Genomic DNA, 13,200 nt, shown 5'->3' with positions numbered 1-13,200 from the left:
TCAGCGAATCCGAAAAAAAAATTCTGGACACGTTTTATGTAGGGATTTACAATACTTAATGAAACAATTTTGTAAAAGCTCGTTGCTGTTATTTCTTATACATCGTGATCGTTGAAATCACTGGTCAGTTAGAGTTGTTTAAGTAAAACAATGAGTTGGGGATTCGAAAGAGGTGTGAGAAATATAACGTAAGGAGTGTCCTCCTTGAAATGTTTGCCATTCCCATTATTCTGGCCACATTATTCTGGCCACTCTACCAGTAGCGTAGCGAGAGGGGGGGGGGGGTGGGCGGGGGGGGGGGGAAGTAGGTCCCCGGGCGCCGACCTTAGGGGGCGCCAAAATGGGTTGGAAAAAAATAATTAAAAGGTTAAAGGGGGTGGAAATCGAAAGTTCGAGGGGGGGGGGGGGATGCAAATCGAAATCTTGAGGGGGGGGGGGGGTGCTAATCGAAAAGTTTTTCGACCGGGACGGGTCGCTACGCCTCTGCACACTACACTGGCCATAATACATTGGCCATGCTTAGTTGGTAATACAATTCTGGCCATACTATTATGGCCATTCTACTCTGGTCTTTAATCTAGGTACAAATCACTCTGCCAAACCGCTATGGCCCCATCACTATGGCCATATTACTCTGGCCACACTTATTTGGCCACGTCATGTTGGCCCCACTTAGATGGCCATACCATTCTGGCCATACTGTTATGGCCATTCTACACTGGTCTTAAATCTATTCACATATCACTCTGGCCAAACCGCTATGGCCCCGCCACTATGGCCATACAACCCTCGTCAGAACGAGGTGGCCAAGTTATGAATACTTTATCATAAAAAAGAGACCAACTCTACTCCCTCTACTCTGCGAAGATCCAGACCAGCAGCAAAAATAAAAAAAAATAATATCACCTTCAGGATTAAAATCTGTATCGCCAACTTTGTCGTTGTAGATCTACACTACACAGTCAAAGAGTATTAAGCAAATTTTAAGTCAGGGGAGGTCATCCGCCATACTGTTGAGATATATGTTAAGATTTGTGTCCCTTGATTGGTTAAACAGTTTAAATATACTCGACGTAACCATCGGGTTTAAAACTAACAGCCAGGGTTTTATACCATCGGTATGTTTTTGGACATTCGCTACTTCGCAAATCAACGACTAATTATCAATAAACGACGCATTATGCCTAATTTCTTGCGCGTGCCACGTTTCACACGGGAGTAAATGGGCGCGATTTGCGCGGCCCGTAATGCGGCAATTAGGCTTAATTACTCCATCGTCTGCTAATTGTTTTAGTCCCGCCCAGAAGTCGCGGATGGCGTCACAACTAACTGTTACACGTGTAATGAAATCAGATGACAAATATTATACACTGATTCAAATTAGGCAGGGGAAGGTAGCTTTGGTCAAGGGAGGTAAGTAATGAAATAAAAAAAGAAATAAGAGACATCTTATAAATTAGACAGGAGAGATTAATTTGACCAAACAGTATAAGAAAAGTAGCAAAAGTTACTTATCAATTATCGGATGGTGTTGCGATTTCAGTTTGCGTATCATACTTTTAAAAATTCACTGTTATTTTTATTTCTAAACACTTTAAATGACAAATTATCCAGAAGTAATTTATACCAAATCTCTGAGTTATCATTGTTACCGGGCTATGAGAAAATTATATAAGTAGTTGTTTGTCCAAATTTATTTCAATCAAAACCTGACTAGCTACACCAGAGGCCGGCAACCTACGGCCCACGAGCCGCATGCGGGCCACTCGATGTCCAGATGCAGCTCCTCAGCTATGTGCACAAATATTAATAATTATTTTATTTTCAAAACAAAAATCAAAATATTATTCTGCAACACTCGATAATGAACGATATAATAATAAAAACGAGAATATTTAGCTACTCCCAATGTCAAAGTACTTCCCATTAACTTGTCTATCCCAAATTGAAACATTCAACTTCATGGATGGATATCACAAATAAACTAAACGAGCTTAATGTACAACTGGAAGGAAAGGAAAACCCAGCCTATGCCTTGCTTGAAGATGATTGTTTCGAAAAAAATTACTTTATTTAGAAAAATGTATCGTGATAAAACCAATGCTACTATTAGCTTGAATCACTTCAGCATTACTATAAACAAAATGAAGGATGGATTCACTGAGAGATTTGAGCAACTCAAAACAAATGCAAGTACTCTAACGTTCATAGTAGATTCTCTCAACACAAAAACAAATGAGATTAACTTTGGGCTATTTGGAATTGATGCTGGTTCTCTACTAATGAAATTGCTGGATTTGAAACCAAACATTTGTGGAGTGGTAAGTTTACTGATCTTAATAGAAAGTTAGGAGATTTTGAAGTCCAGAAAAACATGCACGTTCGTTTGATCGCGTCTAGCTAGTTATCTCCCCGTCTGTTATTGAATATAGTAATCGGCTGAGTGATTTAGTTTTGTTTTCTCACCTTATTTTCGAAAATTTTCATTAACTTTTAATGACTAATTAAACATGTAATTAAATAAAAAATAGATAGACTTGTATTGTCATCGAAGTAGACGTATCTGGAAAGTTTGAACGAAATCGCTGCATTAAAATTGGGTCAAAATTGAGTTACAAGATTTGCCACAAACCGACAAAATAAAAACTTGTAATAAGCGGGTTTGTTGAAAACAAGGATTGACAAAACTAAATTGTAGGCCTACTTAAAATGTAAATAAGCTGAGCATTTAAAATAATCTAATTTACCGAATCGTTAAAGTAAATTAAAAACTTCAACCACTTATATCTCCAAATACATGATTGCACTGAACAACCTGTGGAAAACGAACGTTAATTTGACAGTAAATTTTTTTTTTATATCTTTGTTGATAAGGAAAAACATAATGTTTAATAAACAAGTAGAGTAAATAGTTTAAAATCATCAATGATATTTTACTTAATTTACAAGCTATTGCGTCTATCTAGATAGGACTAAAAATATGGAGGCAAAGGGAGGGGGGGGGGGGTAAGGGGGCGGGAGGGGGGGGGGCAGTACATCAGACATCGATTTTTTAAAATTTGATACCTATAATTATTTCTTCATGTATCATTATTATAGCTAGTTTTAGTGAGGTTATTATTTTTTTTTAAATGTAAATCTAAATCTTGAAACATAATGAAGTTGTAGACTATAGGATTCTAAAATTAGTTTAGGGAAAAAATCCATTTTTTAATAAAAAATGCTTTGATGAATATATCCTAGAGATAAACGCTCTTGTGGATGCGTAAATCTGAACTTAATTAATACATTCAAGTTAGCGACCTAATCGTCCCTTCAGGATAAATATTTTGATGGACCAACTGTTTTCATATCGGATTGGAACTCCAGCCTTTAGAGATGATGCACTACACTAAACCACAGAATTCGTCATCTATTCAGATTTTTAAATCAATACAAGGAAACTCAAGAACAATTATAACTAATTCATTTTTTTTTCGAGCTTAACCTAATTAATGAAACGCGCTAATGTTAATAAAACAATGTATACCAAATCTAAACGACGTTAATGAAAAAAAAACCCGAGAAAACAAACTCCAAGAACCGCAACTCATACTGGTTATTTGTATAAAGAGTTGTGTCCCTGGAAAAAAAAAAGATTTTCCTTTTCTTAAAGTGGTTGACACGTAGCCCGAGACCCGGGCAATCAGACGGGTCTCTCCCCGGGACCCGAAGTCTCAAGGACGTTGGTCTCCAGATCCGTGACGTCACCTGGGGGTCAAGGGTCGCAGTGAGCCAGACAGATACTGATGAAGGATTGTTTAATTTAGGATTTAAAATGTTCACTTGAACTAATACTCGCTTTACATTTTTTCGGTGGTTGTTGACTTTGGAAGTTAACATTGGATTTTTATTTTTATTAGTTCTCTTTCAATCACCAGATTCGTAAAGTGGTTTTCCTATTTCTTTGAAAGTTATTTCTTTAAATGAAACACGGAAAAAAATAAAATTAATCTCCATCATAAATTAACTTGTTTTGATGAACAGATAAACTCTACTTCACCTGCTACGTGGCCGAATCTATCGGACTGTTTTATTTAATTTTCCGTCTAAGCTGAAGAACAGACTACCGGGCTAGATCTAGTGATATATGGGGCTAATAATAGCAGAAGTAGGCACTGCTGGACTCTATGGCACCTACACAGAAACTTAAAGTCTCCTCCTGTTACTTGCATCGATGGTTTTATTAATGATTAATCGATGGTTTCATTAATGATTAATCGATGGTTTTATTAATTATTAATCGATGGTTTAGTTAATGATTAATTCACGTTTTAATAAATAATTAATGTTTTAATTACTGATTAATTGATGGTTTAATTAATGTACATGCTGTCGTTAGAATTATTTTACATGTTACATACATATACAATTGTATAGCCTTGTTCAAGTCAGTAGAACCTCCCTGAGTCGACCCAACTCTGATAGGTACTAGGTACCTAACCCACGTTTAAGAAAAGCAAGGGCATAGAGCTAACCACACTATCTTTTCATATGCCGAGGCCATTAAAGCAGATGAACTCTACTTCATATGATCCATGTGTCTTGGGCACAAATGGGAAAAGATGATTTTATATATATATATATATATATATATATATATATATATATATATATATATATATATATAGATATGTTATATATATATATATATATATATATATATATATATATATATATATATATATATCTTACACAGTATCTATATACGTGTTTAAGGGTATTGTGCGAGCCGGCCCCAGAATGGCTTAGCAACAATCAATGATGTTTGAATAAGGGAAGTAACTTTGACTCTCGGAATTAACAAACATTTTTAACGTTTACTTTTCCCCCTCTCCTCCTAATGACTGGGTTCTTGAACTTGGAGCGATCCTATTGCGAACAACCCCCAAGATAAAAAAAAAAACACCATGTAAAAAAAACCACCCTAAAAAAAAACCCACCCACCCAAATTGGTGGAAGCTTGAGAGTTATTCCCTGTCGCGATTGGTTGATCATCAATCACGTGACGCGTCACGAGGGGACCATAGTCACGTGCGACCCCGTGTCGTGTTTACATTTATCATCCAATCAGGCGACGGTCGGCACGTGGGTACGAGTTTTTGCCCTCGGTGTCACCGCATGTCACTGTGAGGCTCGGGCCAGGATCATAAGCGATTTGCGCATGCGCTCTCACACACGCTCACACACGCGCCCCCCCACACTGTGAGGGAATTTCCACACACGAATTAAACCCTGCATGATATAACACGATTACTTTAATCTCCAAAAATGTGTGAAATTATGTAAATATTTGGAATTGTTCCCCTGTCCGTTTGCCTAATGCGCCCTTTGAGACTGAAAATCTTTCTTTCATTAAATTTATTACTGACGTATTTCATTAGAATATTATTGATTTTTCATTCGTATTTTTGGCATATTATGTTCTATTACGCGTGATATTGAATTATCAAATTCCTCCTCTTCACAATTGCCTATCATTTACAGATCCTTTCTAATTAATCAAAAATTTAAAAGTAAAACTTACTATATCATCTTCTCTTCTTCTTCGTTCTTAATTATTAGTGTTGAAGGGGATCGAGATTTATCTGCCAGTGGGGTTGAACTCGAGACTTTGTTCGAATTTATCAACCATGAGCTTTTTGCCGACTCGACCACGCCTCCAACACAATTATCTGCGTTACGTTTCAACTGGTTATGCGCCATTGAGGCCATTGACTCCGATTTCAGCCTGCTTTTCTTTTTGGATTTGCTTCCATAGTCTTTGCCCAACCAAGAACAAACTACAAGGCAGCAGTTGTTTGATTTTTGGAGTTGTCTCTCCTAGAAGAGTTGCTGTCCCCAGCTAACGAGCCTCATCTGCCCGAGGGTTTGAACTCGAGACTTTTCGGTTTAGCAACCATGAGCTTTACCGACTCGACCACGCCGACCCTTACTATATCATGAAAGCAGAGTTTCTTCCAAGCATCTTGTCGCCCCCCCCCCCCCAACGAGATGGAATTTATATAGAAAACATATACTTTTACCAGTAGTCGTCCCGCCCCCCTCCCGGAAAATGTAGAAATGTAGTCCGCCCCCCCCCCCCCCCCCGGAGAAAAAAGTCTGGAAGAAACACTGCATGAAAGCAGTCATCAAATACTGTCATACTTTTCACTAGCTTCAATATACTCTCATCCAGGGCGTCACTAGGAGGGGTGTAATCGACGCCCTAACCGGGGCTGTCACCCCCCCCCCCCCTTCCCGACAACAATTTAGAATTTTCGCTTTGGTGTCACCCTTCTCCTCTACTATTTCGCGGTGCTACTGCCCTAATCCTAAACATAGGTTCTGTTAAACTTCCGGCTAACGTTTACCTAAATGTTACTTTAAACCACCCTAATCATAACCCTAAAATCTGCAATTCTTCAAATAGCACTAAGCCTAGCACTTAACTTTACCAAACTTAAAATGACCCTGAACAAAACCACAAAAACCTAACATTTACCTAAGGCAGGGGTCGGCAACCTGCGGCTCGCGAGCCGCATGCGGCTCTTTTGACGCCCATATGCGGCTCTCCAGCTCCTTGCACAAATATTAATAGTTATATAATTTCATTTTTACTGGACGGTGGGGTACGACTTTACCCTGCGTTCAGTGGGATGGAAGATAAGCCTGGTGAGAACCAAAGGATAGAAACGAACTATGCAAGTTATTCAAACCGATACCTGACCTAAGGTACAATCTTTATATTTCCAAAATACCCAAAGACAGTAAATAATAAAAATAAAAAAAAACCCGGATTCTTCAACCTACTTTGTATATAACAATAGTAATCGTATATTTAAACTTTCATTATACATTTATATTGAACTTTCCGCTTTGATAACGCAAGCTATATGTAATTCATATTTCCAAAAGTGCAGCGGAACAGGATGACATAGCACTGTTTTTTCATATAAGGTTTCAGATTGCATTTGTGTAAGTATGCCAGAAACATTAGCCAGCCTCACAAACTGTGTGTGGCATAGACGGACATTATTTCTATCTATTTAAGGAAAACAATTCCGATTCTTAACCCTTTCTCCACCCACAGTTGTAATTATTTATTATCAGGGGGGCGAAAATTTTCGGTTCTTAACCCCTTTGCAGTCATGGAGACGAGTTAATCAGGAGACGGCATTGGAAACAACAGCCGCAAAGTGTTAACTCAACACCCCCTTGTTCTCAAACCCAACCCCCCGACTCTACCCGACCCCACCCACCCTTACAACAATTTACAAATCCCGGTATCTATAACAGATTCTAATATATTCGCTACTCCCTTCGAGTCCTTACCCCACCCCAAAGTCAGTCCACCCACCAACCCCTCCCCACCCCAAACTCACTCCTCCCACCCCCACCCACCCCGACAACTCTCAACAAACTGGCCATTCAAAAAGACGCAGGGCCCGGTCGCACAAACTCATAAATAACCCGTCGAGTCTTATTGGCCGAAATAAGATCTAATCTCCGGGAATTTCCACAATTTCAACAATTTGCTCAGCGTAATTGTCCGAGAGAGACAACAGGAAATTCCCGATCCCTCGGTTTAATCAATCCTCAGAGTCACTTCCCCTCCCTTCTCAATGTCCCGGGCTACCGCCATCCGGGAAGGGCAGTTAACTGAGTGTTATCCATCTAATCGAACAATTACTTCTTGTCCATTGCCCAAACAAAAAACACGGACCCCGAAACCCGGGGGGTCTGAATGAGAGCGAGCCAGTTATTTTTTGGGATTTACTTCCGTAATCAAGACCGCCCCGCTCCTAGTGCGAGCCGGTCTCGCGACATGATTAATGGGGGAAGATAAACATTTGATCAGAAACGCGCGCGGTGTCCCGCAATCTACGCGCGGAAACGCGGCCCTAATTCTTTGCAGTGATTTATAAAACGAGCGATTACCCTATTCATAATAAACTACTCCAAATGTGTCTTTCCCTCCCAAGCTCAGGGGTTTCGTCCCGCTGTTTTACAATGTCTGCTAAATATACGAGGAAAAAGTGTTAATCTACAGACATAATAAACTTAAATCAATACCTTTTTTTACCGTAGCGATAGAAAAATATTTTATTTCTTCTCACACAAAAGAGTTCCACAATTTGTACAAGTTTATTTTCTACGCTGATGAATTTTTTTCTCTGGCTTTCAACATTGACCACGTCGACCTCTACTACCCCCCACCCACCCCCACTACACGCCCCACCGTCGCGCCTTTTTTTGTGAGACCACCCCCCCCCCCCCCCCACCCAATCTCTGGACTCCGCGTAATTGTATTTCATGTGGCGCCCCATCTCTCCTGCACTGTTTGTGTTCTACTTTTATTCACATTTTATTCTGAATTGGATCTTCTTGTAATCTGAATCGGCGCCCTTTTTATTCTAAATTGGCGCCCCTTATATTCTAAATAGGCGCTCCTTATATTGTAATTGGCGCTTTTTGATATCAGTGTGACAAATGTGACATTCTACCATATACACCTAACATTATATACGAGCCGGCCCGCGGCATAACATACGCCGCTATTTAGTTGTTTCTAATTTTCAATAATTCATAATTTGTGAATTCGACAGTACCAACGCTGACACTGAAAATATTTCTTTAAAACACTATAAGTAGCTCGTTAAGGACCATAACCCCCCCCCCTTCCTTCCCTCCCCCCCTCCTCCCCCCCCCCCCCCCTACGTTTAAAATCGTTGGCTCTGCTTGTAAACATTTAGAGTGAACACAGCTCACTAAAACCATGTAGGGGTGGGGAGGTAGGGAGAGCGTTTGCAGCTTGTTTTCTAACGGCTCGAAGAAGAGAATTATATATATAGATAGATGGAGCCACTTGGTGCTCTACTTTGTACCCATCTACTTGGTACTCTACTTCTCAACTAGTACTTGGTGTATATTCTGTATTGCGTCTCTACGAGGGGGGGGGGGGCTTATCCCCGGATCACGATTACTGCCTCCCCTTTGGTATAAATAGATAAAATATATAACTTATATAGAGAATATAGACTTTCACCAGTGACGCCTTTCCCCCGGAAATGTTAGGTGCGCCCCCAACCCCCGGAAGTTTTAATTCTCCCCCCCCCCCCCCCTGGAGGAATAATGACAGAAAGAAACCCCGATTGAGCCCCTTGCCTTCCGTATTGGTCTTCGTTATTGCAGTATTTCTTTCACTCTAGCTTTGGATTGCGTTAAGATTAGCTCAGATTAGTTCAGACGAAATACAGTGTCGGAAAGAAGGGGGGGGGGGGGGGGGTGGCACTTGATAAACTCACTATTGTTCTTTGCTAGTTTTGAATGTTTAGTGGCTCTTAGAGGGTAAGGAGAATTACTGTCCTTTTATTTACTAACGTATTTGTCTTTGGTGGGGTGTGATTTAAAAAAATATTGTAACTTCTTTGGGATGGAATTCAATGTAATACAATGGGATAAAATGTAATATAATGGAATTCATTGTAATACAATGGAATTACATGTAATACAATGCAATCCAATGTGATATAATGGAATCCAATGGAATCTGATGGAATCCAACGAAATCCAATAAATTCTTAAATTTATTTATGAATTTATTATTATAACTTATTATTATAACTTACCTTAATGAAAGTTCATGAAATTATGCGGTAAGTTTTATACTAAACTAAGGCTTCAGCTAAAAGGAAATAGTTTTTTTTTGTTTTTTTTTTTTAAATCTAACGTGTAAACTCTATCATTAGATGATGTCTAGGTACTAGATTTAAGGTTAGGGTTATATTTATGCATAGAGCAAAGGCACTACTTAAGTAGGCTGCTAAAGGGGTTGAGTAATGAACGATCAGCTAAGAAAAAAAAGATAGGAGGTAAGGCCTCAGTTTAGGGTTAGAACCAAAGGCTCGAAGGTTGCTGGTTGTCTGTTTTATAGATGGTATTTCTATAGGAAGAAGAGGGAAAGGTATGTGTGTGTGTGCGTGTGTGTGTGTGTGCGTGGGGGGGGGGGGGGGGGGTGAGAGTGAGAGCAGTGTTTCTTCCAGATTTTTTTTCTCCGGGGGGGGGGGGGGGGCACTTGAAATCTTCGGGGGGGCGGTAAACTTTCTTCGGGGGGGGGGGCGGACACTGTTAAAAGTATATATTTTCTATATAAATTATATAAATTTCATTTCGTTCGGGGGGGGGCGGTAAAAAATTTTCGGGGGGGCTTTGCCCCCCCGAAGAGATGCCTGGAAGAAACTCTGAGTGAGAGGGACAAGAAAATGATTATTCTTAAAACATCCGGGGGAAAAAAAAAATCCGATTGCCCGGGACGGGAAGGGCAGGCCCCTGTTACGTCTTTATTTCAACCAATCAGCGATCAATACCACGTGTCATGTCAGCCAATGAAATATCAAGATTAAGTGCCGGCGATAAATGGCCAATGATCGTTCACGTTACTTCAAGCCGGCAGAGGAAAGATGAACTTGATATGAATTATTTGCTTAAAGCGAGACCGGAAGAGACGTCATGAAAAAAACGAGGTTAATCCGCGCAAAAAGGGGGAAAAAATGTCGGAAATTGCCGGGATGATGAATTCAATGTGCTCATTTAAAATGCATGGTGTTGTTGCAAGGGGGATAACTCAATAAATCATATTTTGTAGCAGGTTATGTTGAAGCTGCAAGAGTTATTATTCGTCCGAGTGATCTATACACGTTTTTCTTTTTTATTTGTTTTGTGCTTATGAAAAAAAAAATTGAGTTCGTGGAAAATATTCTTGAAACAACTGTCAAATTTTGAATCATGTTTATTGCAGTCATTCCGATGTTTGAAAAAGTTTTATTGATTTAAAAAAAAATCAATTTTACGTTTAGACACACATTTTATTTTGTATTAAATTTTAATTGTTTTTGTTAATCAATCTCGACGAGGGGAAAATCAAATACTGCTAGGATTGGAAAATATATTTGTTTTGATTTATTAAACTTACCGTAAGGGTAAATCTAGTTAAAGAGGTAGGGTTTGGGAGTTGGGTCCCTTTGTGAATTTTGTTTGTGATGTTCTCTTAGAAACGATGGAGCCGCGTGGGGAGGGGGAAATTTCTGAGAAGCTCTTTTAGGGGAAATGGAGTTTGTGTTTTCGCCATGATGTGACAGCGGAAGTAGTGGTAACTGTGATATTACTTATTTTGTAGCACATCAGGTATAGCAGTACACACATTCAAGTTACTTTATTATTCATACACAGTACAGCCCCGACGACACGTCTTTTCTAAAGACACATTCAGAGCAAACTCACACACCACGGCTAAACAGTACTCAGAGACTATCCATTCAGGGAACATAACTATGATGTAGATAACACAAGGAACTTAACTAAGATATATATATATATATATATATATATATATATATATATATATATATATATATATATATATATATATATATATATATATATATATATATATATATATATATATATATAATACAAAGGAAATAATAACAGGACGGAAATTAATTGGCTTAAAGTTTTTTATTGCATTTTTTTGTAAACAACATTTTCCATACATTTTGATTCTTGCTCACCCAAACTTTTTTTTCTCTTTTGACTCAGCAGGTCTTATACTCCCCACCCCCCTGGGCACGCCTCTGGACTCGTGCAGGGTGTCATCCTTCGTCGGGCTTCCCCCCATGTCGGAGCGCATGGAACGCGTGCCCCTACCTCCCCCACCCCCGCCCTTTTACCCCTACCTCCACCTCCACCCCAGCAGCGCCGCCGTGGCCGCCGCCATGGCAACGCACCACGCCCTCCACCCCATGCTGCTCTTCCAGCACCACCTAGCGGCCCTCTCGGCGTCTCTCAACTCAACCAACCCCCTCCTCATGAACCCCGGCTTCCACAACTTTGCCGGCATGTTGCCGGCTACCACCTTACCACCCGGCACCCACAGCGCCAGCTCCCTCGTCAACAGCATCGTCGCATCCCGGAACAACAGCAGCACCGGAAGCGGCGGGACCACCAGCGTGTCCGCTCCGCCCCCTGTGTTGCCCAACGTCATTCGGCCTACCAACACCACGCCCACCGCCTCAACTCCGCCCACTTCGACGATGTCTAGCAGCCGGAGCAGCAGCCCCAACGGCTCCTGCGGCTTTAGGGCCAACAAGAACACGAGCATCGCAGACCTGAGGCTCAAGGCCAGACAGCATCTGGCCAGTTTAGGAATTTAATTCTCAAAACTTTTACACAATAATCACTGACCTGAGGCTCAAGGCCAGACAGCATTTGGCCAGTTTAGGAATTTAATTCTAAAAACTTTTACACAATAATCACTGACCTTAGGCTCAAGACCGCATCTGGCCAGTTTAGGAATTTAATTCTCAAAACTTTTACACAATAATCGCTGACCTGAGGCTTAAGGCCAGACAGCATTTGGCCAGTTTAGGAATTTAATTCTAAAAACTTTTACACAATAATCACTGACCTTAGGCTCAAGACAGCATCTGGCCAGTTTAGGAATTTAATTCTAAAAACTTTTATCCAATAATCGCTGACCTGAGGCTCAAGGCCAGACAGCATCTGGCCAGTTTAGGAATTTAATTTAATTATAAAAACTGTTACACAATTATCGCTTACACGAGGCTCAAGACAGCAGCTGGCCAGTTTAGGAATTCAATTCCAAAAACTTTCACGTTTGTTGATTTTAAACATATCTATAGAGGGTGTCAATTTGGGATGAGGAAAACAGGTGATTGTACTTTTAAAAGGTCAAGGACATGAGTTCAGTCATGCGGTGCGGTAATGTGACTGAGGAGAACAGACTGAGTTGTTCTCATGTTGACGTTGAATTTGACTTTATGACGTTTAGCTGACTTTGTGAGGTTGTGTTGACTTTGTGACGTTGAGTTACTGTAACGTTGGTTTGAATTTGTGACGTTGAATTACTGTTACATTGACTTCGTGAGGTTGTGTTTGACAATGGTATTAAGATGACTTAGTGACGTTGACTTACTATGACGTTGACTTTGTGACGTTGAGTTACTGTGACGTTGACTTTGTGACGTTGAGTTGACTGTGACAATGGTACATATCGCATAAAACACAGCATAAACTAGCCTGGACATTCTACTCGACCACCTAGGTCGTCTTCTGATGATACGTTGTGTCCAATGGGAAATCCACTAACAGTCCAGTGCG

General features: G+C 40.2%; 1 protein-coding gene across 1 annotated transcript in view; it reads left to right on the top strand.

The window, feature by feature from the left end:
• Positions 1-12,233, top strand: part of LOC131942660 (short stature homeobox protein 2-like) — a 37,543-nt gene extending 25,310 nt beyond the window's left edge. The window contains exons 4-5 of the mRNA XM_059302560.1: positions 11,620-11,880; positions 12,157-12,233. Coding sequence (XP_059158543.1) covers positions 11,620-11,880; positions 12,157-12,233 — 338 coding nt within the window. The remainder of the gene's footprint in view (positions 1-11,619; positions 11,881-12,156) is intronic.
• The last annotated feature ends 967 nt before the right edge of the window (positions 12,234-13,200 follow it).

The sequence above is a fragment of the Physella acuta genome, unplaced genomic scaffold (assembly GCF_028476545.2).
Source record: "Physella acuta isolate Inbredline_101_S28 unplaced genomic scaffold, ASM2847654v3 ptg000418l, whole genome shotgun sequence".
NCBI classification, from domain to species: domain Eukaryota; kingdom Metazoa; phylum Mollusca; class Gastropoda; family Physidae; genus Physella; species Physella acuta.
This window is presented reverse-complemented; position numbering and strand designations above follow the sequence as displayed.